The 27416-nt window shown below is 54.1% G+C and overlaps 1 protein-coding gene across 1 annotated transcript in view; it reads left to right on the forward strand.

The window, feature by feature from the left end:
* The window catches only part of CACNG2 (calcium channel, voltage-dependent, gamma subunit 2), a 115189-nt gene extending 105128 nt beyond the window's left edge, over window positions 1–10061 (forward strand). The window contains exons 3-4 of the mRNA XM_012638063.1: window positions 8096–8236; window positions 9404–10061. Of these exons, the coding sequence (XP_012493517.1) occupies window positions 8096–8236; window positions 9404–9939 (677 nt within the window). The 3' untranslated portion in view covers window positions 9940–10061. The remainder of the gene's footprint in view (window positions 1–8095; window positions 8237–9403) is intronic.
* Window positions 10062–27416: the final 17355 nt, after the last annotated feature.

A 27416-nucleotide genomic window follows, 5' to 3' on the forward strand; every position in this document is an offset into this window, starting at 1 on the left:
CCCCACCCCCACCCAGCACAGGGCCGGTCCCAGGGTCAGGCCCAGGAGGCACTTGCTGAGTGAATAATGAGGTGCCACCTCCCTAGGGCACCTGGCACGTTCACCCTCTTCCCAGAACGAGGACAGAGGTGGATATTGGGTCTCAAACTGGGCCAAAGCCACCTTTCCTGGCCTCGGAGAACACCCCTCCTCCCCACTGGCCCCCATCCCCGTGCCCACCTCTGCAGGCCCCGCCAGGCATCGAGGCGATTCCCAGGGACCTGAGCATAGGAGGTGTGGGCAGACCAGGGCTCGAGTTCCAATCTGGGACGTAGAATAAAAGGGCCTCAATTCGAGGTGTGCTCCGCTCTGCGGCCCTCGGCAAGTTCCACACCTTCTCTGAGTCTCCCCTGCATGGTGCTTTGCTGGCTCTCCCAGCTGTCCCAGGGGGACAGCATGAGGGACCGCCCCCCCCCCAGAGTTTTAGAAGTACAATGATGCCTCATCCCAGCTCCTGAGACACTGGAGTTAGACACGCCCTTAGGGCCACCCAGCTCCACCCTCCCATTTTACAGATGAGGGGCAAACCAGGCCTGAGAGGAGAAATGACCTACCAAAGGCCGACACACTCTCTGGGACACCGCCTGCCTCCTGGGAGCGTTGTCCAGGCCCGTCACCCGGCTGTCGACCCACACCCCCACCCCAGGGCCGAAACGGCCAGACCACATCCTCCAGTTAGGCGGCACCCTAAGATGCGCCCTGTACTCACTCACGCCCACAGAACCAGAGCAAAGCGCCCACCAGAAGGTGGCCAGCCTTCATGCGCGCACACGGCCGGCAGTTTCCGTTCTGTCCTAGTTCGTTCACTTCAGTGCTGCCTGCAGCCACTACACTGGTTTCACGACCTCGTAATGAGTCACAACCTGCACTTTAATAAACACCCACCTCGGCCACCCGAAGCCCCGTGAGAGGCAGCGACAGCGTGCTCTGCTGTCACGATAGCTAACGCGTGCTGTGCTCTCCAGGTGCCGGCCACTGTCCTCCTTGCTTCAAATGTGTTTGCACAGTTACTCCTCACAGCAACCCTACCGAGCCAGGTGTGCTTATGATCGCCATGTGGCAGATGGCACAACTGAGGCACGGGTGCCCCGGTGACAGAGCTGGGAGGGTGAACTCAGGCAGCCTCTCTCCCGAGCCTGTGCAACGGCCACCAGTCTCTACAGACAGCAGGAAATGGGAACACATCCGGCACCCTGCACAGATGGTGCTCCCAAAGTTAGCACGCAGGGCTCCCGAGATGCTTTCCTACATTATTATATATAGCAAACGTTTGCTCAACACTTGACTAGGCGCCAGGCCTGACACTTGAGACGCTATCTTAATTCATCTCACAACCACCCTAGGAGGTAGAGATGGTCACTGTCCCCATTATACAGATGGGAAAGGTGAGGCACAGCAGCCACATAGCCAGTGGGAGGGCCAGGGTGAGACCCCAAGCAGTCCGCATCTGGAGCCCACGCTCCTAACCTCTGCCCCGACTTCTCTATCTTCCTCTCGCCCACCATCTTTTTTCTCCTCCTCTTCTTTGTTCTTGCAGGTGTCTCTCTCACTCTGTCTCTGTCTCTGTCTCTGTCTCTCTCTCTCTCTCACACACACATTCACACAGGCATTTTTTGCAACCCATCCCTTTTCACAGTCAGTAGCTATACCATCTAGCACAGCGTGGAAGGAGAAGAGGGGGAGAGATACCCAGGAGCCTAGAAAGTTCCTCCCAACCCTGCACATGTGTGATTCTATCCCATTAGAATGGATTGAACCCTAGATGGGATAACATACATAAAGAGCTTAACCCCATGTCCAGAAAACAGGGAGCCTGCCCCCCATGTACCTGGTTATGGTGACGATTTTGATTAAAGCACAGCGAACAGGTGGGACGGCAGCAGGGCCTGGCAGGGTGGGCCCTGAGGAGAGGTCTGAGGGGCACGGGACTGTCAAAGAGGGACGGGACCTCAGCGATCTTTTCCTCCAGCCCCATCAGAGTGCAGATCTGAGGCCAGAGGAAGGTCCCACAGGGAGCCAGGCAAGGAGCCAGCAGCAGGCCCAGGTCTCCTGACCTCCTCCTTCCCCCTCGTCCCCACCCGCAGCAGCCACCAGCCCCCTTCCTCTCCCAGACGCAGCGAGGTAACAGCAGGGACCCCGCGTGCAGCCTCTGCCCCGTCCTCCACCTGTGCCCACCATGAAGAGCCATTTCACAGCGTGACAGCCACAGGGGCTGGGGCCCACTGAGGCACCGGATCACAAAATGACTCGTCTAGGGAGTTGGGCCAGCAAGAGGATTAGCAAAGAATTCATAGCTCAGGCCATCCCCTCCAGAAGGCGAGATGTCACTTCCCTCCTGGGCAATTAGGAGGCTCTTCATTTCTGTCGTCAGCATAGAAAATAATAAATTGTTCACAGTTTACCAACGCTCTGCATTTTCAAAAGCGTCCACGTTCTTTTTCCTAATCACTGTAACACTGTGAGGTAGGCTGAGTTAGGATTTTCATCTTCATTTTACAGAAAAGAAAGGGCCAAGGGACGCTATGTGATCTGCCCCAGGTCTTCTCGAGTCAGTCAAACACTGGGGCTCCCCAAGCCTCAGGCCTGAGCCTCCCCTCGTCCCAGGGCAAGCTCCCCTGTGCTCGCCTGAGTGTCTGTGGCTCCCACCGTACGCACCGCCGTGCCCCACACCTGCCCATCCAACTGTCCCGACCACACTGCACGTGCTCGTCCCCAAAGCATCTCAAACTCGGCACGTCCCAAACCAAACCTTGATTTCTCCCGCCTCCTCCCCCACCTCTCCCTTCACTCCTAGACTTCGTCCTCTCCCAACCTCCATAAATGTTTTTTTCCATCCAGCTTGCAAGTCTGAAACCTAGAAGTTATCCTCAATTCCACCCTCCTCTCTACCTTATCCGTCCAGCCAGCCTCAATTCACCTCCTAACCATCTCTCAAACCCTTCACCTCTGTCCACACCCCTGGCACCCACGCTGGGCCAAACACCATCTCTCCTGTCTGGTCAACTGCAGTAGCCTTCTCACTGGTTCCCTGCAGCCACCCTGACCTCCTCATAATCCATTTGCTTAAGACGCAAATCAGATCATGACAGCCCTGCCTGTCCTAAGCCCTTTAATGTTTCCCATCGTGCTTAGGATAAAGGTAAGCTCTTTAGCACAACCCACGGGGCCCTGCATGGCCTGGCCCTGCCTGCCTCCTCTGCCTCAGTGCTCCCCAAGCCTTTCCTCTGGCTCCCCCAGCCTTCCTCCAGGTCCCTGGACCAGCCAAGCCTCTTCCAGCCCTGGCTGGTGCTGTGTCCCCTCCCCCAGCCCTGCCTCCACTCTTCCGGGTGAGCATCTCCTTACCCTTCAGAGTCAGCGGCACCATCAGCCCCCCAGGAAACACTTCCTGATCCCCCCAGGAGCTCAGAGGGCACTCTGAGAGGCAGCGAGTATAGAGCCTGGAAGCAGGGAGTGCAGTGGTTAGACACACGAACCCCACAGTCAACCTGCCTGCCTTCACAAAGCCTGGACAAATGACTAACCTCTCCGTCCCTCGGTTTTAATCTATAACACGTATTTCATGGAGCTGTGATGAGAGCTGATGAGTTAGTGTATGCACAGTGCTTAAAACAGGCCCCGGCACACACTAAGCTTTCGACGACGTCAGCTGTCACACACCCTCATGGTGCCACGTAGGCACCTTTCTCTCCTAGCGCTTCATCCCGGCTGTGTTATTATCTGAAGACACACATCTCCCTCGTGAGAATGTAACCCCTATAAAGACACGGGCCAGGGCTGGTTTTGCACCCCGTATTTCTCCCGTGCCCAGCCCAGAACCCAGCACAGTGGCGGGCGCTCGGTCCGTGTTTATTTCCCGGACTCACAGCTAGTCAGGAGCGAAGCACCTCCCTGCTTCGGACCACACGGCTTTTTCCCAGGGCAGCGTACGCTCCCAGCCAGAGGTGGCCAGCTACGACCAGCAGGCCAGATCCAGCCCACCAGCTGATTCTGTAAATAAAGTTTGATTGGAACACAACCACACTCGTTTGTTTACACATCGCGTGTGGCTGTTTTCTTGCTACAACCGCCCGAGTTGAGACGTTGCGACAGAGACCACATGGCCAGCGAGGCCAGAAGTATTTACTGTCTGTCCCTTTACAGAAAACGTGTCCCAATGCCTGCTTTAGGGATCTGTAATCTCCGTGAAGCCAAGGCCCGTGGCTTCATGGGGCTGGTATGGGGCCTACATGGGTTAATCCACACGAGACACTTAGAACAAGGCCTGCCACCCGGGAGATGCTCCACGAACATTAGCACGTATTGTGAAGTGCCCTCTGCTTACTCATAGGAGACCGATAAGTATTTATGCATTGAATAAACCAGACACTTTCCGCTCCTTGTGATAGATGTTGGCACCGAGACTGCACCAGGCTTTGTGGGAAGTCAGGACAATTTACAGGGAAGTTGTATCTGGACTGAAGGAGGAAGGACCTCAGAAATAAAAATGGCTGCCTTTTACTGTATACCTTCTAGCGTGAGACACAGCACAGATATTACCCAATTTCAACCTTACGACAGCACTTCTCAGACTTGCACGTCCATACAAATCTTGCTATAGGGCTTTCCTTGAACTGTGGATCCTGACTCGGTGGTCCAGGCCGGGCCCTGAGAGTCCGCATCTCTAACAAGCTCTCCAGTGACCCCAGTGTCGCTGGTCCTCGGACTGCACTTGGAGCAGCAAGGCCTGCCAGCTGGATGTTATTATTATTATTCCCATTTTACAGGATGGGGAAACTGAGGCTCAGGGTCTACGGGTCACACAGTTAGTAAGTGACAAAGCCAGGATTCAACGCCAGGTATAACTAACACCAAATCCCCATTCAGTCTGTGACACTGCCCAGCCAGAAAGCCCTCCTTCCAGAGACTTCCCCACTTGCTCCTAAACCAGCCTCCCTCCCAGCCCAGATGTGGGCCTGCAGAGTCCAGCTGGCCCAGGTACCGTGCTGCTCCCTGGCTGCCCCACTGTTGCCTTCTTTCTGGGCAAAGAGGCCTCTTGCAGGAGAGGCTGGTGTTCGGGTTGGCTCTGCTGTGCCGAAGACGCTTCCGTTTGTTTTCCCCGCTGGTCGCCATTATTTAGAGCAGAATCATTAGCCACTTGGGCACCTTCTGAAGAAGTTCTGTTTCCTCCACGTGATTCTTTGCTGGCTGCAGCACAGCAGACCTACCCCTCCTCTCCTGCCTCCCTCCATCCCGTCCACACATGCCTGGGCTCTCGTTGCACACACATGCGTGCACACCCGAGCATGCACACGCACAGCATCCCGGCTCTGTCCGCAGCTGGCGCTACTTCCCGCTGCTGGCACGAAGGCTCAGTTGGAGCATCCATGTCCCCACAGCAGACGGGGCTGAACGGGAAACATCAGGCCCTGGGCTGCAGTGAGGTCATCTGCTCTGAGGGTGCAGCCGAGGTCTGCCAAATGCAGGCATGCTGTGGACAGGAAGAGCCCGCTTTCTTGGAGAGGGAAGGCCAGAGCCCTCCCTCTGCCCTGCCCCTCTGAGCAGCACCTGCTGCCCCTTGGAAGGCACACCAGCCCCTCTCCTTTCTTTATGCCCAATCCCTTTCCAGCGGGCCAGGACCATGTCCACGTGGAGAGGACAGAGCCATCAGAAACCGTCTAACAGTCCACACCCCATGTTACACATGGGGAAACCAGAGGGGTTGCGGCACCTGCCATAGCCACACAGCAAGTGAGTGGCACAGCCGGAAGCCTAGTCCAGCTCTCCAGGCCCTGCAGCGCCTTTCCCAGGCTCCTCGGAGCCACACAGGGAGAATCCAGGGCAGTCCCAAAGTTGGGCTGGTCTGGGTTTGAATCCCGGCTCATGAGCTGAGTGGCAAGTTACTTCACCTCTCTGAACCTCAGTTTTCTTGTCTGTAAACTGGGGCATAAAACATACCCTGCAAGGCTGTTATGTGGGTGAAATTACATCATATATGTTAGGCACCTGCTCAAAACCCAACTCAGAGTGGGGGCTTAACAAATATTCTGTCTCTTCTCCTGGGTCTTCAGTAAGCTCTCACCATCCCCATGTGCTTATAAAGATGAGAATTAAGGTGGCTTTTAGTAGTGCACGTCTGTGCACGTGTGTGTGTGTGTGTTTGTGTGTGTGTGTGTGTGTGGACAGATGTGTGTGGGCCAGGAGATCAGTTTGGGGGTACAGCGCTCGTTGTCTTAAAAATGACTTGCAGGGAGAGAACATCCCCTCGGGTCTGGGGGGTGGAGCATCCTGTCCCTGCCCGGGAGGAGGAGGGTGCCGAGACTGAAGAGGGGCCGGGCTGCCTGGGCCTCCTGCGGCCCCAGCGTCCTCACGTGCAGCTCGGCTTTGGCCCACGCACGCCCGCCTAGATACAGAGCTCTGCCCTTTTTCAAGTCCCCCAAATAACCCACTCACCCACTCACATTTGTAAGCAGTGTAGACCGCACTGCAGACCCATGGGGGACAGAGGAAGGGTTTTTACATCACACATGTCCCAGCAAACTGCCTACAATCCTCTAAGAAAAATTCCTGCATTTCTGTATAGATCCTTCTGGGCCACGCTGCCACCCAAAGGGGCAGGGACAGGGGCTGGGGGGAGGCTCTACTCCTGGCACCTTCCCTTCCAAACGCACCTCCCCTACCAATCCCTGGGCTTGGCCAAAGGGCCCTGTGGCTGCAGGGCTCAACTTCCTTAGAAGCCACTTAAGTAGCCAAAACATTTAGACATCTTTTTCCCTCGCACCAGCCTCAAGACGGCTCTGCCTCCTGCCCGGCCCACCGCTCCCAGGACAGGGAGTCAAGTCCTGCGGTCACACGCTGCCTGTTTGAATTCGGATAGAAAACAATTTTGTACTTTGCAGAGACACTTTGTGGAAGACGCCACACCTCTGGGCCCTCATCCAGGGGCCACCTGCCCCCCACACACACACAGCCCCACCAGCCGCTCCCCTCGCCCCGGCCCCCACGCCCTCTTCCCCTGCCCCCACCACACGTGGGAGCTGCGGCCCTCACCCACTGTCCATTTCTCCCTTTGCATTAAAGTACCCTCTTCCTCTCCTGTCCTGTCTGTCAGTCCTTCCTTCTCACCTCTTCCTGAAGGGTTTCCGTTCTTACTTTCTCTTTCCATTGCAACGCGCCTGCTTCTTCCTTCTTCTGGACCACCTCCCTGCATCTATTCACTCAGTGAGCTTGTGTTGGCAACCCGCTGTGTCCTCAGACAGATAGAAGAAACTGTTTGTAAAACGCCGCAGACCTTGCCTCATGCCCCATGGTTTACGGGGGAGGCATACGTATAAATAAGAGGTTATAATAATAGCTATCATTTATTGAACGTTGACTACCTGCCCCAGAAACTTACCTACGTGCATTACCTGATTCAACTCATTTAATCCTAACAACAATCTTGGGAGGCAGGCACTATTTCCATCTCTGTTTTACAGATGAGCAAACTGAGGCACAGAGAGGTGAGATAACTTTCCCAAACTTACACAGCTAGTAAATGCTAGAGCCAGATTCAAATCGAGGCCATGTGGTTGCACCTAACCGCTATACCACACTGCCTCTCAATGTGCCCATATGCCCCAAAGCACAGAGGAGGGAGCTCATAACTTTGCCTAAGGAAGTCAGGGAAGGCTTCATAGAGGAGGGGACTTCGAGCTGGGTTTTGATGGATGAAGAGGAGTTTGCTGAGTGAAGACCAGGAAAGACATTTCAGTAAGAAAGCTCAGTATATCAAAAGTCAGCAGCATAAAATGACATGCCCTGGGAAGTTAGCTGCGGCTGGACAAGAGAGAACATGAGGACCAGGCGGCATGAGGCTGGAGGTAGACGGAGGCCAAGTGACACAGGGCTCCGTGTGTTTGACGAGGTGCTGGAGTCTGGTGCTGAGGCAGTGGAGAGAGCTCACTCCCTCTCCCTCCCTGGTAGTGCAGAGCAACCTCAACTCGGGCTACGTCGGGGCTGCTCTCTCGCCTCCCCCCCCCCGCACCCCTGGGTCTCACAGTCACGCCGCTCTTTCTCCCCGCCCCTCCATGTTCCGCAGGGGCCGTGAGGGCCTCGAGCATTTTCCCGATCCTGAGTGTGATTCTGCTGTTCATGGGTGGGCTGTGCATCGCCGCCAGCGAGTTCTACAAGACGCGACACAACATCATCCTGAGTGCCGGCATCTTCTTCGTGTCTGCAGGTAACGGTCACCCTGCCGAGCAGGCTGGAGTCAGGGCCCTCAGTGGGAGAAGCTGAGGTTTGGGTGCCGGGGGCCAGGAGGACCTGGCAGAGAGAGGAGGGGAGGAAGGACAGGGATCGCCAGGCCTCGCAACAGGTCGTGTTGCAGGGCAGGAAGGTCGTGCAGGGGCCCCTGCCCTGTAGCAACCCCCAGACCTCCCACCGGGTCCTCTGGGAGCATCTCCAGACCCCAACCCTTAGCCTAGGCCCATTTTCCTAGCACCACTTGGGAAAAGGCCAAAATCCTGGGTCCCTCTCAGGGCACTGGGCCTCTCTCCACTTACCCTTTCCCCTCCGGGTACAAATAGTGACGAGGAGGCCGGAGACAGGACAACAAAGTTGCCTCCCCATTCCCCGAAGCCCTGCCCGATGCCCGCTCCATGGAAACCGAGGGAGGACGCTCCCCTCACCGACCCGCCCAGGTGGGAGCAGGCAGGCCCCCACAACCGCAGTTCTGAGCCCAGTTCATGACAGGATGAGTCACACCTGCTTCTGATGTCAGAAGAAGAACCTGGGTGTAGCATGAGCCATTTGATAAGAACGACCAGCAGCTAAGGAGCACTCACAGGTGTTCACCCTCTTAACCCTCTCCTTGGCCCCAGAGGCGCCGGCCTGTCATTATCCCCACTTCACAGATCTGGGAACTCAGACTAACTTAATTTGCCAAGGCTCCGAACCCAGGCGGTCTGGCTCCTGGAGCCAGTCTGAACCCCCTGCCACACCAGCTTCGGGTCCTGTGCCACCGCCCTCTCCTCCCTCACTTAACCCTCTCTGTGCTTGTTTCGCACCTGTGACAGGCTTGTAAAGCACTGAGCAGTGAAGGCAGATAGTAAATGCCCCATAAACAATATCTATTATTATTACTTTTACTCAATACGTTGTAGAATGTCCCTCTCTCCTCCCTGCTCTTGCCACGTCTGTTGGCATCAGCTGTTCCCGGCGGCCCCCTCCCGATGGAATGATACCGAGCTAAGGGGAAGCTTGCCGGTGTCCCGCTGCGTGGGCCCGCCTGTTCCCCACGAAAACGCAGGTCCGGGGAAGGCCCATCCTTTCATCCTGCCGAGTGGCCGACACCCCCTGAGAAACTAACGTCCTTCTCTCCGACTCCCGCCCTCCCTGTGCCCCACAGGTCTGAGTAACATCATTGGCATCATAGTGTACATATCTGCCAATGCCGGAGACCCCTCCAAGAGCGACTCCAAAAAGAATAGTTACTCGTACGGCTGGTCCTTCTACTTCGGGGCCCTGTCCTTCATCATCGCCGAGATGGTCGGGGTGCTGGCCGTGCACATGTTTATCGACCGGCACAAACAGCTGCGGGCCACGGCCCGCGCCACGGACTACCTCCAGGCCTCCGCCATCACCCGCATCCCCAGCTACCGCTACCGCTACCAGCGCCGCAGCCGCTCCAGCTCGCGCTCCACGGAGCCCCCACACTCCAGGGACGCCTCCCCCGTGGGCATCAAGGGCTTCAACACCCTGCCGTCCACGGAGATCTCCATGTACACCCTCAGCAGGGACCCCCTGAAGGCCGCCACCACGCCCACCGCCACCTACAACTCCGACAGGGATAACAGCTTCCTCCAAGTTCACAACTGTATCCAGAAGGAGAACAAGGACTCTCTCCACTCCAACACAGCCAACCGCCGGACCACCCCCGTATGAAGACGGGGGGCCTCGCCAGCGCCGGGCACGGCCGGCCGGGAGCAGGGCGCGGCCCCCGGGGGGCAGGGGCGGCGCGGGGCGGGGGAGGGCGCCCACACCATCCCCGGGGAGACCTTCCAAAAGCAAAAAAAACAAAAAAACAAAAAAACAGAAAACAAAAAAAGAGAAAAACATAACGAGTAAATTTAAAAAAAAGAGAGAACAAAATATAAGAGGAACAAAGAAGCAAAACAACAGGAAATGTGACAAAATATAAACGAGGAAAGAAAAACAAACTTTAAAAAAAGCAAGAGGGATAAAAAAATTAAAAATAGAAAATAAATCTAAAAGAAAATGCATGATTTCCCATGTACCATTATTTTAACATTTAATAAAAACCAATTTAAATGAAAAAATAAAAGGGAACCAAGATAACATTAAAGCAAAAAATGAGAAGGAACAGGAAGGAAAGGGAAAGTCCTCTGTACCGATCAGGGGTTATGTTACTTCGTTCTTTGCTAGTCCTTTTTTTTTTTTTAATGCGGGGAGAGTTACTTTTCTGTTCCCTTTGACCCCAGCAGGCCCGGCCTCCCTGGGAGAGTTGGGGGTGGAGACTCAGCAGCCCCAGGGCCAGGTGAGCCTGTGGTCACTGCCAGGTCCCTGGAGCCCCCCCGGGGGTGGGTGTCCCTGCAACGCTGGGAAGGGCTCAGCGGCTCCAAAGCCGGCTCCACCCGGCACTGACAGGGCAATTGTAGGCCTCCATGTGACCCAAGTCCTTGGTCCCTCCTGTCCGTTAGGTGCCTGGAGGGGGGTGCAGCGGGGCTTGCCCAGCCCCGGGTTCCCAGTCCTTACTGGTCCTTAACCCACTGTGATGACTTCCTAGGCCTTGAGGAAAGGAAAGGGGAGGGGATGGCTGCCGGTGGCTTACTGAGATGCCGGAAACCCCGGGATCCTCAGGGTGAGCCTCTTGGGGTCACCGTCCCCAAGCTCTTGTCCTTGGGGTCAGGAGATGCCCACCCCCCGGGGGATATAAAGCGGCTCTCCCTCCTCGCCCCTCACCGCAGGGCCACCTGATGACCCTGGGGCGATGGTGGACCCCAAGACTCATCGGCCCCCAGTCCCCTGGGAAGGGGGTTCACTGACCCTTTGGGGGTCCTTGGACTCACTGACGCCCCCTCGGGGCCCAGTGGGTCCAACAATGACACTGCAAAAAGGTTTCTTTTTACAAAAGAAAAAGGAAAAACAAGTGGTGATTTTTTTTTAAAATAAAAAAACCACAGACTATAAATAAATGTAAATATATAATAAGTGGATTTACTTGCAAGAAAATCAGATAGTATTTTTCTTTTAATTCTTTTCCAGCTTTAAACTGTGAAAACAAAAAACGGGGTGGGATGGGGGTCTTAAAATTTAGCAGGGAACTTGTAAAGAAAAAAACAGAAAACAAATATACAAATTCATTTACAAGAAAACAAAACCGTTGTGAGAGATTAGAGCTGGGCTTGAAGGTGGAGGAGGAGGAGGAGGGCCCCAGCGAGCCACAGGGGTCTCTGTGTTGGGAAGGCGGCTTCCTCAGACAGAATCCCATGGAGAAGGAGCCCACACGCCCCACTCACGTGCACACACACACGCACACACACACACACACACACACAGCCCTCTAAGCCCAGCGCTGCCACCACTCACAGGGACATGCTCAGTCTAAACCTTTCCATCCCACACACACCCAGGGGCATGGCTCCAAAAAACCAGCTAACGCCCCTCCAAAGCCATGGACAACAACTTCACGTTGGCCCTTATGCTCACATGAGCCCTCCCAACACACCACATACACACACGCGCACGCACACACACACACACACACACACACACACACACACAGTGCTTGCATGCGTGGGAAGGGTACCAGACTAGAATCCAGGGCTGGATTCTAGAATTCCTTGCTGTGTGGCCTCTCTGGGCCTCAGTTTCCCCCTGCATAAGCATGTGGATGACTCAGATGAGCTCCAAAGGACCATTCTTATTCTACGTATCCGTGACTTTTAAGACCTGCCACCTGCCCAGAGGATGTGCCAGGGATGACCAAAAGAGCTGCCACCAAGCCCCCAGACATTGAGAACATTCCCAAATCACCAGTCAGCCTCTCAGACACATGCGCGCGCGCACACACACACACACATCCCATATGCCTCCTCACTGTGCTCCCCAACCCCCTGTCCCCACATCCAATGTCAAAGCAAAAATTACACACACATGAGCAAACGTATCCTGCCATTCAGTTAAAGAGGGGAAAGGCAGAGGTCCCCAAAGCCACTCTTCATTTCATGTCCTCTTGCTTTAATGCCATAACCTGGTCATGAAGAATGAAGGAGGCTTTCTTGGGAGAAGGGATCAGCCACCAGGGTCCCCCACTGTCTTCGGGGGTCTGGGAAAAAGAGGATCTACCAAGGTTTGCTGGGAGGGGTTAAGGGTGAGGGGATGGGAGGAGAATTTTAGCAAAGTTTGATCCAAGGGTGAGGACCAACCCCAAAAGTTAAACTTGCCCCACAGACTAAAGTTTGGGGACATCCTTTCTTGCCCAGAGCAACAAGGGCCAGTTCACACTGAGAGAAATCCAACAGCCTTCCCGAGCTGGAAATTTCAGACCAAGCTGTGAATCTGTCTGCTGAAGGGGAAAGGCCCTGCCTCCATCAGCGTCCGCGAGTCTCCCTTGGTTTGCATCTTTCTTGACGCTGGCCTGCCCTGAGGTCGAGCTCTCTGGGGAGTTCAAGGGAGAGGCTAGCAAGCCTTTCTGAGTCTGCACATTCCCAGCTGCCCTTCCTGTCTTTTGTCTGGGAAAGGAAAGTCCTTTTCCCAGGTCAGCAGCAGCTGGAGCTCTGCAACTCAGCCTGAGGCACAAGGCGGAACATCTGCCAGCCCAGCCCAGAGGTTGCACAGGGGGTCAGAGCAAAGGGAACCAATCCAGAGTATGGTGGCAGCCAGGTGGTTCTCAGTCTCGTAAAGCGCCATCTATCCCTCCCCCACCTTGCCCACCACCCCACCAGATTCCAAACCTGAACGGATCAAGGACTAGAGAGAAGGGAGAGGCCCCACAAAAACTGCAACCAGGCAGGCGCCGTCCGAAGAGGAAAACTGGTCCCATCTCTCTGAGTTCTGGCGGAGCACCTGGGAAGATGATCAGTGCTTCTCTCCAGGCTGCAAGGCCTGGGTCCTAGGTCTGCGTGAAGAAAGCCATGGGGGTCGGGGGGGATGACACCAGCATGGCCAAGAAAGGGCTAGGGGGCCAGGAGGGAGGGAGCCAGGACCAGGACTGCAAGGGCGCTGCTTCCCAGGGTGGACGATTGCTCATGTCCAGCTCAGACCAGTTCAAGAAACTAACCTCCGTTTTATTTTCTTGGTGGGTCCTTTTTTTTTCCAGACTGTTAACAGAAAAAATTTTAAAAAGCAGAAAACTAAAAAAAAAATCCTGGTACATGAAATAAAGATTTTTTTTATAGCTTGGTCCTCACTTCAGTGGATTTCTTTAATTGCTTTCCCAACTGCTAGCATCCCAGTTAAAACAGTCCTAAAGCCACAGAGTCTCAGAGTTGGGGGATGGGAAGCTTAGACACCATATAGTAGGATGTCCCACTCTCTAAGTTAGGAGTCCCCTCTTAAATATCCCTTACTGCTACTCGTACGCCTCCAGCGATGGGGGGCTCACCCCCTCCAAAGATAGCCCCGGCCGGCGCTAAGCAGCACTCGTTGGCAGAGTCTTTTCTGCACACTGAATTTCAATCCACCTCTTCCTTCACACTCCAACAACACTTCCCTTTTCAGCATGACAGCCCCTCAGATATTTGAAGACAGAGAACATGACGTCCTTGAGTTTTCTCTTTTGGAATAAACCAGTCCCACTCAGCATCCCAAACACACTGCGGGGTTTCAGTTCTCCCCATGGAAGTGTGCAGCCGAAATGGACAGGACCCTGCCAGTTTACTCTGAGGGCCCCTGCAGAGGGGTGCTCCTTGGAGGGGGCCCTGGAGTGGCAGAAGAAGGGGGAGGGTCTTGCGGGGCCCCTGGAACTCTCTTAACTGGAAGAGATGGGAAAGACAAGAAGGGATGCTACGAGGAAGGTTTGAGCCCCGACTTTGGAGAAAGGCCCCACCTGAAGGTCCCTAAAGAACTAAGCCACCAGTGTCCAGCCTGGGCTGGTCAAACTGCCAGGGTCTGCTTTTTGGAGGAGGGCTGGGCTGGGCACAGTGGCTAAAGCCTGTAATCCTAGTACTTTGGGAGGCCGAGGCAGGAGGATTGCTTGAGTTCAGGAGTTTGAGACCAGCCTAAGAAAGAGCGAGACCCCGTCTCTACTAAAAATAGAAAAACTTAGCCAGGTGTGGTGATGCACAACTATAATCCCAGCTACTCGGGAGGCTGAGGCAGGAGGATCGCTTGAGCCCAGGAGTGTGAGGTTGCTGTGAGCTGGGCTGATGCCACAGCCTCTAGCCCAGGCGACAGAGTGAGACTCTGTCTCAAAGGAAAAAAAAATGAAGGAGGGCTGTACACACCTCTAAACATGAACTAAATACATTTAATTTAGTTCGCTTTAACTTTAAAAAGCTGTTGTAACAAATAGGATGGGAGGATAGAAGGTATTTCAAAATCAAATCAAGACTTAAGGAGCAAACAAAAAGACACTCATCCATTGGCAAATTGTAAGATGCTTCTTCCTCTCCCTTCAGTGCCTCCCTTTGCTCACCATCCTGCCACTATACTGAATTTATTATCCTTGACCCAGAAGGTCGGGTAGAAACTCACAGCTGATGCCATGACAAACCAGAGGAAGGAAAGCTTGTTTAAACTGGAAAGAGCACAACACAGGGCTCTGAAAAGACAGAAAAGCTTCATTCCACTACTGACATCTATTGTCACAGGCACAAAAGCATGGAGGTCTCATTAATTCAGACGGTTGGGATTCACTGGCCTGGTTATTTTCATATTTTCATTTGGAGAACCAAAGGGAACATCTATGGGGAGCGTCCAAGAAACGGCCATGCCTCCGCAGCAGCGGGAACCGGGAAAGCACCAAACGCCACGGTCTCAGGCCTGACACAGACCAGGGCTTCTTCATGAGCTCCGGGAGGTGGGAGTCTTGGGGAGGGAAGATGCTGTCTGAGATGGAGGGAGGGAGCTTAGTCACCACACAGCTCTCCTGAGGCTCAGGAGAAAGACGATGGCATGCAAATGAGACCCGCATGACACACAGACCTAAGAGAAGGTAAGTACCACACCACGGGCCCGGAAAAGTCCGCTCTAGAATTGACCAACATTCAGAGCTCCCTGCTCAATTCAGCCTCAGTCCCCTAGGGCCACACCACCAAGTCCCCCACGAATCTCAAGCATCTTTCTCTCTGGGCTCACCCCTAACATTTTGGGGCCCAGGGCAAGAGTACAAAGGGAGGCCCACATAGCATGAATAGTCTAAAGATTTAATAGCTACACATCGAACTAACGAATTTAAAAATACGATCTATTCTTCTGTCCTGACAAATATATCTTCGTGATGACCTCAAATGCTAGGTTTGAATGTAGAATTCTCCACCTCCTCTGAATTCTGCACCTGAGAGTGGCAGTGTGGGCAAGCCTGGACCCCAGCCCTCTACCCACAGCCCGACCCCCTTCCCTTCCCGCCTCCAGCTCCACTCAGCACCTGTGGGCATCTCCTGCAAAGGGGGTGCACGTCCCAGCCTTCACATCTGAGTTCCCCAAAACTGCTACTCCTCGGCCACCTCCCGACGCAACTCACCCTTGGAAGGACAGATGGTGGCCCACCCTGGAAGCTGGTGCAGGGGGATCCTTGCGGTACAAATTCTAGGGTAGCAGGCACCAGAGAGAGGTACAGAAGGGTGTGGGGCTTGAGGTGGGCACACCCCCTTGGCCTGGGCCCTCAGCCTGTGGACTCTTCCCCCATGGCGAGCGGTGAAGTGTGAGGAGGGCCAGAGCAGACCCCCCGAAAGCCCACTGCACGAGGCAGGGGCCCCTCTTGTCTATGCTAAGGGCAGCACGGCCTCTTTCTGGCTTTCAAGTGCAGATTTCGACGTTCAGAGACCACCTAAGGACTGACTCTCAGAGGGTCAGACAGAGGCCACAGAGTTCAGAAGACCCGTCTCTTCTTGGAAGAGAGTCACGACTGGAGGCTGGAGAGGGCACGTGATGAGTCCAGACTTGCTCAGTGGATCAGCTTCAGCAGGCTGAGGCCACAGCCTCTTGGCCCCTGCACCACCCCCAGCCGTCCCCGTGGGGATGATGGCGGTTTGAAGCTCTCCTTCTTCCTCCTCCATCCACGCTCCAGGCTGAGACATTCCTCCTCGCCGCAATGTGCTGACCTCCCCAAACTCCGAAAGCTCTGAGAGCGCCTGCAGGGAGTGAGGGAAGGCGCTGTCCTGGTGAGTATCTGGACCTGCCCAACAAGCGGTGTGGACTGGCTCCCAAGCCCACAGTGGAGAGAGCCGGCTGGTCGACAGCAACCGCCTGCGTGCCCCAGCGCACAGGCTCTAGAAGGAAGCTTCTCGGGAGGAACTTTGCCCTGGCTGCCCTCCCCGCTGTGGGCTGTCACAAACACAAATCCTGCGGGTGCTGGAGCCGGCTCCCACCAGCTCAGCGCGAGCCACTCATGTGCCTCTCTTCCCAACTCAGTGTGCGGTGACGCCATGTCGGCAGCTTGAAACTGGCCACAGTGGGAATGTTTACACCACAGAAATGGGCAAGTGCTACAAATCAGGGATGATTTTTTTAAACAGAGAGCCTGTTGTTAAACACAGTCAGCATGCCATTGCATAGATCTGCAGGTGGGGTGCATATGGGTTCACTCGCGGACATCTCAGAGACACATCCGTGCCCCCACGGCGCATGTGCATGTGTGTATGTCCACGTACACATTCCAGTATGTGCACACATGTGCATGCACACACCCCCTCACACACTTCTGGAATTAGATCCACTCACGCAAACGTACTCGTCCGGGCTGTCAGCATGTATTGGCCACCTCCCCTCCACCAAGCCCTGACCTTGCTCCCAGGAACACAGACAGGACAAGGACATGAACTGTCCTGCAAGAAGCCCTCTGTAGAGACAGAAACACGGACAAGTAAACACAGACTCGCCAAGAAATGTGACAATGCCACCGCAAGGAGAGGAGGGTGAACCAACACAGAGCGGTGCATACGGAGGAGGTGACACTGGGCTGGGGATGCGCATGGTCCCCCGCACGCAGTTCTCGACATACATCATCTCTGTGTGCTCAGAGACCCATCTATGCTCTTACATGCAAAGGTCAGCACGGAGCGTGATACTACAGGGACACGTGTACCTTACATGCACGCGTGTGCACCTACACAGCATCTGTCAGAACAAGGGAGCACAACACTAGGTCAGATGGCCCATTTTTGTCACCAGCCCTGAAGGGATGAGGCCAGACTTCCTTCCTCTCTCTCGCTCTCTCTCTCCCCCTCTCACTCTCAACCTCCCTCAGTATCTCTCTCAAGCACTGTCCCTTTCTCAGTCCCCGTCTCCCCCTCTGACTTGCTCTGGCTCCCGTGTTCCCTCCGCTCCTCTCCCACAGGTTACCAGTCTCAGCCCTGCTTGCCGCCCACGCCACGGAAGGGATCCCAAGGGGAATAAGACGTCAGTCGTGAGAGAAACCAGGCGCCTCTCTCCGTCACTAGTGCTGGAAGCGGAGCGGGAGGTAGGGCCAGGACGAGCCTCTGAAGCAGCCTTCTGAGATGCGACCTGAGGAGAGGAGGAGAGCATCCCTTCCCATCCCATTTCAGAAAGTCTGGGATGACCTATCACGGCCCTTAAACAGCTCAAATCTCAAAATGTCACAGGTAGATAAGACATAGGGGTGTCAGGCAAAGTAGAGCTAGTTATTGGGAGGGTTAGGGGAGAACGAAGGAGGGAAAAGATAGGACGTGAGCTAAACCACAGTTTCTTTATGTCACTCTCTCACTCAAAAACCTTCAATGGCTCCCCAATGCCCTCACAGTAAAGCCTTCAAAGCCCTTCCTGGTTGGGCCCTGTTTAGCTATTATACCACAGCAAACTGGGATTTATTGAGAATCTACAATGTGCCAGACACTGCCAAATCATACATCGTCACAGCCCTGTTAAGCAGGTATTATTTTCCTCTTTACAGATATGAAAGAGAGGCAGAACGGTATGAGGGTTAAGAAGGTGGGCTTTGGAGACACTTTGCCAGGGTTCAGATCCTGACTCTAGTCGCTTGCTAGCAACACAACCGTGGGCAAGCATCTACGTGTCAGTTGCCTCCTCTGTGAAAAGGGGATTAATAATAACAGCAACTCTCACGTAGGATTGTTTGGAGTAAAGGAATCAAAAACAGAGCAGTAGGCCGGGCGCGGTGGCTCACGCCTGTAATCCTAGCACTCTGGGAGGCCGAGGCAGGCGGATTGTTTGAGCTCAGGAGTTCGAGACCAGCCTGAACAAGAGCGAGACCCCGTCTCTACTAAAATTAGAAAGAAATTAATTGGACAACTAAAAATATACAGAAAAAATTAGCCGGGCATGGTGGCACTTGCCTGTAGTCCCAGCTACTTGGGAGGCTGAGGCAGGAGGATCGCTTGAGGCCAGGAGTTTGAGGCTGTAGTGTGCTGTGATCATGCCTGTGAACAGCTGCTGCACTCCAGCCTGGGCGACTTAGCAAAACCCCGTCTCTAAGAAAAAAAAAAGAGAGAGAGAGAGAAATACCAGGGATTAACCTCTCTTTTGATTATCAAAAATTTAGTGGCTTGAAACAACAATAACCATTTTATCATCTCTCATAACTCCATGGGCTCAGTTGGGCAGTTCTTCTGTTCCACATGATGCCGGCTGGGCCCTCAGTCATCTGGGGACCCGACTGGGCTGGAGCGACCAGGCTGGCTCACTCACCTGGCTGGGGTCGATGCTGACTATTGGCTGGGAGCCCAGCGGGGGCTGCTGGCCTGAACACCTCATTTCTGCCCCCTGTGGTCTCTGTGTGTGACTTGGGCCTCTCCCAGCAAGCCAGCTGGGCGTCACATGGCAGAAAGTAGAAGCTGCCAGTCATCTGAAGGCTTAGCCTCAGAAGTCTCAGCAAGTCACCTCTGCCACGTTCCACTGGCCAAAGCAAGTCCCAAGGCCCAGCGCAGTTCTGGGGGAGAAGAAACAGAGCCTACCTCCTGAAGGGAACAGCAGCATGACGTGAGAGGCAGGAAACCTCGGCAGCCATCTTTGCAGACTAGCTACCGCAACCCCTTTAAATGGAGCAGTCAGTGGAGGCCTGAGATGCTGACCTTCAGCCGGAATTTGAAGGGTAGGGAGGGTGAGCCAGGCAAAAGCAGGCCAAGGGAGAGAGCGGAGGCTTCCAGGAAGAGGGAACAGCATGTGCAAAGACTCTTTTCCTAAGGCAGGAAAGAACTTGTCTTATGAGAAGATCTAAAAGATGACTCAAGTGGTTATCCCGGGTGAGCAAGAGGACAAGTGACACAGGATGAAGCGGAAGAGATAGGCAGGGGTCAGTCCTGTGATCCAAAGGTCAAGGAGAGCCACCGATGCAGACGTGACAGGGAAAATCACCACGGAGCTTTCCGTGCAAAATTCACTGAGCCAGAGCCGGGGATAGACATTGTTGCAAGGGACAGATATGAGACAGGCACGTCCCTCTCTTGAATTTTACAGTTTTATTTTAATTATTTACTTGTAATCTGCAATACGCCCGTTCCCATTCAATTCATCCTCTATTTATTCAGCTTCTACTATGAGTAGAAAAGCTTGCAGTGAAAGACACATAAATAAAAAGGCTATTAAAGGTGAAAAAACAAAACCATGGACAGGGGAAGGAAGCAGTATGACAAAAAGTACAAGCTTCCTGGCAAGCAAGGCAAAAAGGGAAACATGAATTCCGCAGCTTTCATTGTCAAAGTCAACACTTCAGTTGTGGAGAAGAAAATTTCTTTTCTTGATCTCATGCCCTCCGGGAAAGAGAGAAAACATACAGGAGACAATAATTAACAACTCAGAGTTAAAAATAAAGGAGGCCAAAAGAGTGCCCCAGACAGATGCTGGGAAGGAAATTTTAGAATCCTGGCATCCCAGAGCACTCACCCCTTGAGAAGCAGCAGGAAAGGGAGGGCAGGAGAGTAAGGGCAGTGGAGTTAGACAGGTCTGCATCTGAAGCCCAGCTCCACCCTTCACCAGCCATGTGAAATGACCAAGAGATGGCCTCCCTGGGCCTTCATTTCCTCATCTGTAAAATGGGTTCACTAATCCCTGCACAGGGTCAGCAGTTGGGATGCTCGGAGGACACACTGAGAGCGAAAGCTCCTGGCGCAGAGCTGGGATGCAGCACAGGCGCTCGGCGAAGACTCAAACTAACCAGAGCAAGAACCTACTGAGCTCTCTCTGCGCCGGGCATTGATTGAAGCACTTCGTGTGTTAATGCTAACCACAGCGTTATGAGATGGATCTTATTATGCCCATTTTTACAAACGGGGAGATCGAGGATCAGAGAGATTAAGATACGTGCCCAAGGTCACACAGCAGGAATACGGTGGAGCGGGGACAATGAACCAGGCAGTCCACTTGCTCTAGAGCTCACACCTTCACCACCACACTAACCCACTTCTCCAGCATGGTCTCCTTGCCCCCTTCTCTTCCTCTTCCTCCCCGGTACCCACGCTCAGCGTCTGCTGGAGCCCTCACTGCTGCATGGACGCGCCTCCCTCCATGGAGTCAAACCCCTGTCCCACTGGGTCATCTCACCCTCGCCTTCTTGCCACCCTCTGCCTCGCTCCTTGCCTTGGCTCCGCCCTGGCCTCATCTCTGTCTTAGCTCAGGCAGCTCCCTCCAAGGCTCGGATGCTTCAAAGCACAGAACTGCAGAGTAGAAGGGACCTCAGGGGTCAGCTTACTCCCTGGGCTCGGTGCTCCTTGGGGTCGGGGATGATGTCTCACTCGTGAGTTCGGGAAAGCCAGGCTACACCCTCCTCCCCAGGACAGCCCTGTAGAGTCCATTGCTTCTGCTGAAAGGGCTGGCAAAGGATGAACAGGTCAGACTCAAAGCCGGCTGCAAAGAACGGGGAGGATTCCTCCACGGGCTCCTTGATCACACAGACATGCCTCACTTTCCACGTGCGCTTGGCACATGGCAAAGCCTGGTAAAGTCCATTGCTTCTGCTGAAAGGGCTGGCAAAGGATGAACAGGTCAGACTCAAAGCCGGCTGCAAAGAATGGGGAGGATTCCTCCACGGGCTCCTTGATCACACAGACATGCCTCACTTTCCACGTGCGCTTGGCACATGGCAAAGCCTGGTAATCTTATGAACTGAATTGAATCCAGTTGAATCAAATTGGACTGAACTGAATGGCAAGATTGAATGGACAGAGGGTGGACGGATGAATGGATGAGCAGATGGAAAGATGTATGGAAAAACAAAGGGATGATTGGATGGATGGATGGATTTGGTGGCCATGGCTGGCAGGGAATTCTGGTAACTGAAGACACAGACGTAGGAGTGCCCGGCTGTGTCTGGGAAACACTGACAAGCCAGTTTGATTGGAGGAGAGGGCTCATGTCAGGGAGAAGTAGGAAAAGAGTAAGCACCCACATCCCCCCTCCTGTGGGGAGAGGTGGAGGCACGGGGGCCGCTGTGCAGGCTGTGTGCTCGCAGGCTGCTGGGAAGGGAGGCGTTAACAGCAGGATGGTCACCAGCCAGCTGCGACCAGGGTGACACTGACAGATTACAGCATGTCCTCCGCACTAATAACACTGCGGCGTCCTCCTCCTGCCGCTCCCCAGCCAGCTCCAACTCGAGAGGATCAATACCGAAGGCGCGCACTGAAATCCTCAGCCAACTCCCTCCAGGGCTTGGACGCTTCAAAGCACAGAACTGCAGGGTAGAAGGGACCTCAGGGGTCAGCCTAGTCCCTGGACTGGGTGCTCCTTGGGGCCAGGGATGGTGTCCCATTCACCTTGTCATCTCCTGTCCCATCATAGGGCCAGGCAAGGACAGCCCTCTCTGCAGAAGTTTGCTGAGTGAAGGAATCAACCTCCTGGCCAATGCAGAAGTCCTCACAAAAACATCAGTATGGCACACAAACCCTCAGTCTCTACTTGCATACCTCCAGCGACAGGAAACTCTCCACCTTCCCCAAGCAGCTAGAGTCTTTCTTATTGGACAGCTCTGGTAACTAAAATCACCTTCCTTATTTTGAGTTAACCCCTCATCCTTTGTTTGCCCATGGCCCTCTATTGCCCAATTTCTTCCTCTTCCCTGGCCACCTCTCTTCCCTTCTCCCCAACCACCCAGTAACCAATCCTCACCTCCGGGGTGCTGAAGGCAGATGAGTGAGGAGGAGGAGGAAGGGAATCGGCATCCATTGAGCACCTGCTCCAGGTGAGATATTCCTCATGGACGTCCTGCAAGGGAAGTGCTGTTATCCCCATCTCATAGATGAGGACCCCGGGGCTCAGAAAGGTTAAGTAGCGTGCCCAGCATCACACAGCCATGCGGTGGCAGAGCCGGTGCTTGAATCCAGGCTTCCAGACACACGGCATGAACGTTTCCATCATCTTCTTCTTGGCTTCAGATGAGTCTGGAAAGGACTTAACTGGTCCTCTAATGCCCCACCCCCGGAGGAGGCAAAGGGACTTGCTCAAGGTCACCAGCACTGAGGGGCTGCCCAGATCGGGGCTCTTCCCCACAGCCTGCTGCTTCCTCCCGCCCCCACCCAAGTCGTGTTTCTCAGGGAAGGAAACCGGGGCGCCTTGGAGAAATAGCTGATCCCAGGACTGGGGCAGGGGAGACCAAACCAGGCTGGAGCATCTGGTTCTTCCAGAAAGACTACGAGGGCTGGGTCACGGGCTCAGGATCCAACTCCGAAGGGCTGTTTGCACATCAGAAGTCAACTCATTATTTTCAAAACTAGTTCCAAAAAACCTGGGGAAGTGAGAATCAAATAAAATAATATATATATCACACTTTATTGCACGTGTTCCTTATAACATGTGATACATATGTGTGCGTGTGCGCACGCGCAGGCGTCCCATCCTGCCTGGGAGAGCTCTGCACGCTGTGCACCCTTGTTCAGATGCAGCCCTGAAGCATCTGGGGAGGGATTCCAAGCCCCCAGCCCCTTCCAGCCCTTCCACCTCCCACCGCCCTGCCCTTCCCTCCACAGTGAAGAACGATGACGGGGGCAACGGGCCTCCATGCGGCACTGACTTCCTGACACCTGGAGAAGAAAAATGAGTCCCCCAGAATCTCCCGTGGAGCACTGAGGCCAGACCTCCCGGGCTCCTGAGCCCATGGCCTCCCTCCTGGCCCAGCCCCTGTGGCTCAGTGCGGCCCTGCAGGCTAGAACTGCTCTGAAATCAGCAAGAGGCCCCAGGTAATGTCCCCAGCCCGCAGGCTGGTCTCTCCCTCTCCGTGTGCCTCCAGCCCTGCCGAACGCCTGCCTGTCGGACAGTGCCACCGCAGCCTCTCTCCTCTACCCTGTCCCCACTCAGTCCCTCGCCAGGCCCCTCAGGTCCCTGCTCCCTGTCCCTATCAGGGCACCTGCCCACAGTCCAGGCCTACCCATCACACACGTGCACAGACGGGATACTAGGGACAGCAACCTCTCTGGGCACCTTTTGGGCCTTTTTTTTAAACCTTCCTGGCAGGCGGCAACAAGCCTTTAGGATTTTGTACCATGTGCATGAAAATCTATACCCTTTAGCTTTTGTAAAGGTGACCATCAAAAACCAAAAAGACAAGTCCTGACTCCACCAGTACTAGTTCCATGACCTTGGACAACTTACGTTAGCACTCCAAGCCTCAGTTTACTCGTCTGTAAAATGAGGATGATAAGAGAACCTGCCTCGCAAGACAGATGATAAGCCAGTGCTCCGGAGGCACTTGGCGCCATGACTGGCAAATAGCCAGGGCTCAGCCGACATGAATGACGCTCCTTTGCCCACCTCCTTCCTGCAACTCTGAGCTCCGTGCACAGCTCCCAGCGTGACGGTTTCCTGACCAATACGGGACACGATTCACAGTCCTCAGGATAGCTTTCAAGGCCCCTCCTTGGCTGGCCCCCCACTCTCTTTACGGCTGCACCTCTTACCTGTCCTCAAATGCATGACCGACGCCCTTTGCCAGCTCTGGCCTGTGCACACACCACTGCCCCTGACACCTTCCTTCCCCCAACCCTCACGTGCCTTTCTTTGCCTGGCAATCTGCAAACTCAGCTCATTCTCCAAGATCCTGCAAAAGGTCCCCTCCTCTCTGCAGCCTTCCCCCATCCCTGGTAGATTCAGTCACCCCCGTGGCACTCGGTACAGCCTTCTGAGCAACTCACACCAAGCTGTATTGCTAGCTCTTTGCCCTCCATGTCCCCCAGTGCCCCGGAAGCTCCAGGGAACAGGGGCTGTGTTTGCATGTCTGTATTCCTAGTGCTCAGCATGTAGCAGGTACCCAGAAAATGTTTGTTGAGTGAATGAATGAATGAGTGAACGAATGAACGAGCGAATCATTTCTGAGCACTCAGCCACCCGGCAGCCTTCAGGGACCAAATTATGGTGAGTCACTTGTGCCTTGCAAACGCTGCGTGGTGAGAGTAGTGACCTCCCCTCTTTGCTCCAGCCCAGAGCCTCTCTCAGCCTGAGCGCACCCAGAGGGCCTTCCAGGCGCTGTTCGGCACTGCAGCTCCCGGCGGCTGCGCAGCCTGCAGGGAGCCCCTGCCTCCCCTCTCGCTGCCGCTGCAGAGGGCTGCTGAAGCCCTCCACCAGGAGCTGCGCTAGGAGTGGGGACAGAAAGACAAATAAGATACAGTCCCTGCCCTCGTAGGCGAGTAACGGCTTGGAGGAGACCGATGCCTGGGTCTGCCCGCTCCATCCGCCACCTCTAATGCATTGAATGCCGACCCTGCGCTCTCTGCTCTGTGCCTTTTCACACGGCCCATCACTCTCTGGGCCTCAATTTCCTCCTCAAACGGGCGTGACAAGGCCCACCCCACCTAATATATCAAGATCGTTTGGCAGACGGAACCAGAAAATCTATGTAAATTGCTCAATAAACTATGAAGTCCTCTGCCCAAGTTATTGCTGTTGCTATTACTGATAGACCTTAATGTGACAGAAATGAATAGCTGAAGCCCTCCCCTCAGCAGTCACGGTGACTCGTACAGAGTAGGTGTTTAATGGATACTTGATGCGTTGAAATGCAGCCCCGGGCCGGGTATGACTTCTCATGACTTGGGGAGCAGCGCCACCCTGTGGCCAGATGCAGAACACACCGACCCTCTGGGAAACAGCTCTAAGGGTCAACGTGGGGAGGGAGCCGCTGAGGTCCCTTGGGAACAAATGCAAGGAAAGCCAGTCCAACATCACAGAACAAGGAAAATTTTCTTCCCTCCTGGAGGCAACACAGGCTCAAAGTACAAACAAGGCTTAGAAACCACATTCCGGATTATTTTTCTATAAAGGAGTCTTTGGGAGCAGTCAGGGAGCAGCCCAGCCACATGTTCAGGGTCTGGTCTGGCCAGGCCTTGCGGAAGGTGCTGCTCATTCTTCATCTAAGAAGACTTGAACTTGGCTCTGCCACTCACAAGCTGTGTGACCTTGAGCAGACCGTTGCCCTCTCTGGGCTCCCAGTGCCTCATCTGTGCAATGATCCCTGCACTGGCCACCTCAAGGAGTTATTGTGAAGATGAAATGGGGTAAGAAAACACAGCTGGTTTATAAATGGCAACGTGCTATACAAACACAGTGGACGGCTATTATTACGATTTCCAGTAATAGCAATAGCTGCCATTCATCGAGCTCCTCACTGCTAAACCCTGCAGCACATAATCTCATTTCGTCCCCTATAAAATAGGTACGTTGACAAGCCCATTTTGTACATGAGGACACTGAGGTTTAGAGAAATTTGAAATGTTGCCCAAAGTCACACTCAACCAGCAAGGAGGAAAGTCAGGACTTGAACTCAGGACAGGGGGCCCCCAAAGCAGGGCAGTCAACCACAGTGCTATACTGCCTCAGTAGTTCCGGCCCCTGAAATGGGATTCGAAGGGAGCCCCTGATATGCAGGTAGGTGCCTTGAAAAAAACAAAAGAATTATTGACATGTCACCTCCTTGCCCAGGAAATTCTGCTTCCTTCCTATCTCCACCCCAGCACCCCCCTTTGACCTTGGAGCCTCCTGGAAGAGGGGAGCCCGTGGGCTCTGCGTCCAGGGCCCTGCTCACAGCCAAGGTCAGAGAATCCCAAAACATGCCCTTCCAGGGTCCAAGCCTGACGAAAGGCCACGTGTACTCCCACAACACACTGGCAAAGGCGGAACGGGGGTCGGGTCCCCTTCAAGGTCACTGTCGGACAGATGGTGCCAGAATCCGTTGGGGGAAGGTGGATATTTGCCAACAATCATAATGACCCTCACATGTCTAGAGTCCTCTTGAGCTAATGAGTTGTCCCCTATCCATTTTCTCAATCTTTCACCCTCAGAACACTCCTTTGAGGTCAGCATCCTTACCCCCACCTTATAGATGAGCCAACTGGGGTTCAAAGAGATGAAGCAACTTATCCAAGGTCACACTGCAAAAAGTGGCAGACACGGGACTCAAGTCCAAGACTCCAGAGTACAAACCCTTCTGACTCCCGAGGAATCCGGAAACAGGGGAGGTAGAGAGGCGCAGAACTGTTTCAGGTTGATAACCCTGGTTCTAGCCCTACTTCTGCCATGAGCTGGCTGTGTGACCCCATCAAGGCACTGAGCCTCAGTTGCTTCATGGCAGAGATTCCCTGCCAGCTCTGACTTTGTGTCCTTTATTCATGTCCTTGAGCCAGAAAGATGAGGGTGTTCAGCAGCTCTGATAAAACATTTGCAGGTTTTATAGAGAAGCAGCTGTGACTTCGCCTCCCTTGGGAAGCTTTTCCTGACTGCCCAAGGCTGAGTTATTATCCCGCGTTGTGCTCTCACTGCACCCACAGCATTGCATTGTGATTTATCTGCAAATTTCCAGAGGGCCAGACAGCAAACATACATGAACATGAAGAAGGTTGGGTATGGTGCAATAGGGAGTAGTGAGGACTGTGGCAAAGTAGAGAGCCCCTGGCCAGGGGAGCAGCTCCTATTCAGTTCCAGCTTCTTATCAGCATGCAGGAAAGCCAGCTCAGTGTTGCTAGATCTTAAGAGAAGCCAAAAATCTGGATTTTTATGTGAAATTTGCTTTTTAAACATAGACTCAAAATATATTTAATTAAGCACCTCATAGACCCTGGATCAGCCACATCTGCTTTCCAAACTAGTCTTTGGGGCAAAAGTCATATTGAGAGCAGGGCTGGGTCTCTCTCTGAATGCCGAGTGACCAACCCAGGGCCTGAATCCTCACAAGGGACCAGTGATTGCTTCTGAAATGTGGCAAGACCTTGCCCCAGTCAAAGCCTCCCACCTCCTGAGTTTCTGGTGACCATATTAATTCAATTGACATGGATTAAGGGTCTACT

This window comes from Propithecus coquereli, unplaced genomic scaffold (assembly GCF_000956105.1).
Source record: "Propithecus coquereli isolate 6110/MARCELLA unplaced genomic scaffold, Pcoq_1.0 Scaffold126, whole genome shotgun sequence".
In the NCBI taxonomy this organism is placed as follows: Eukaryota; Metazoa; Chordata; class Mammalia; order Primates; family Indriidae; genus Propithecus; species Propithecus coquereli.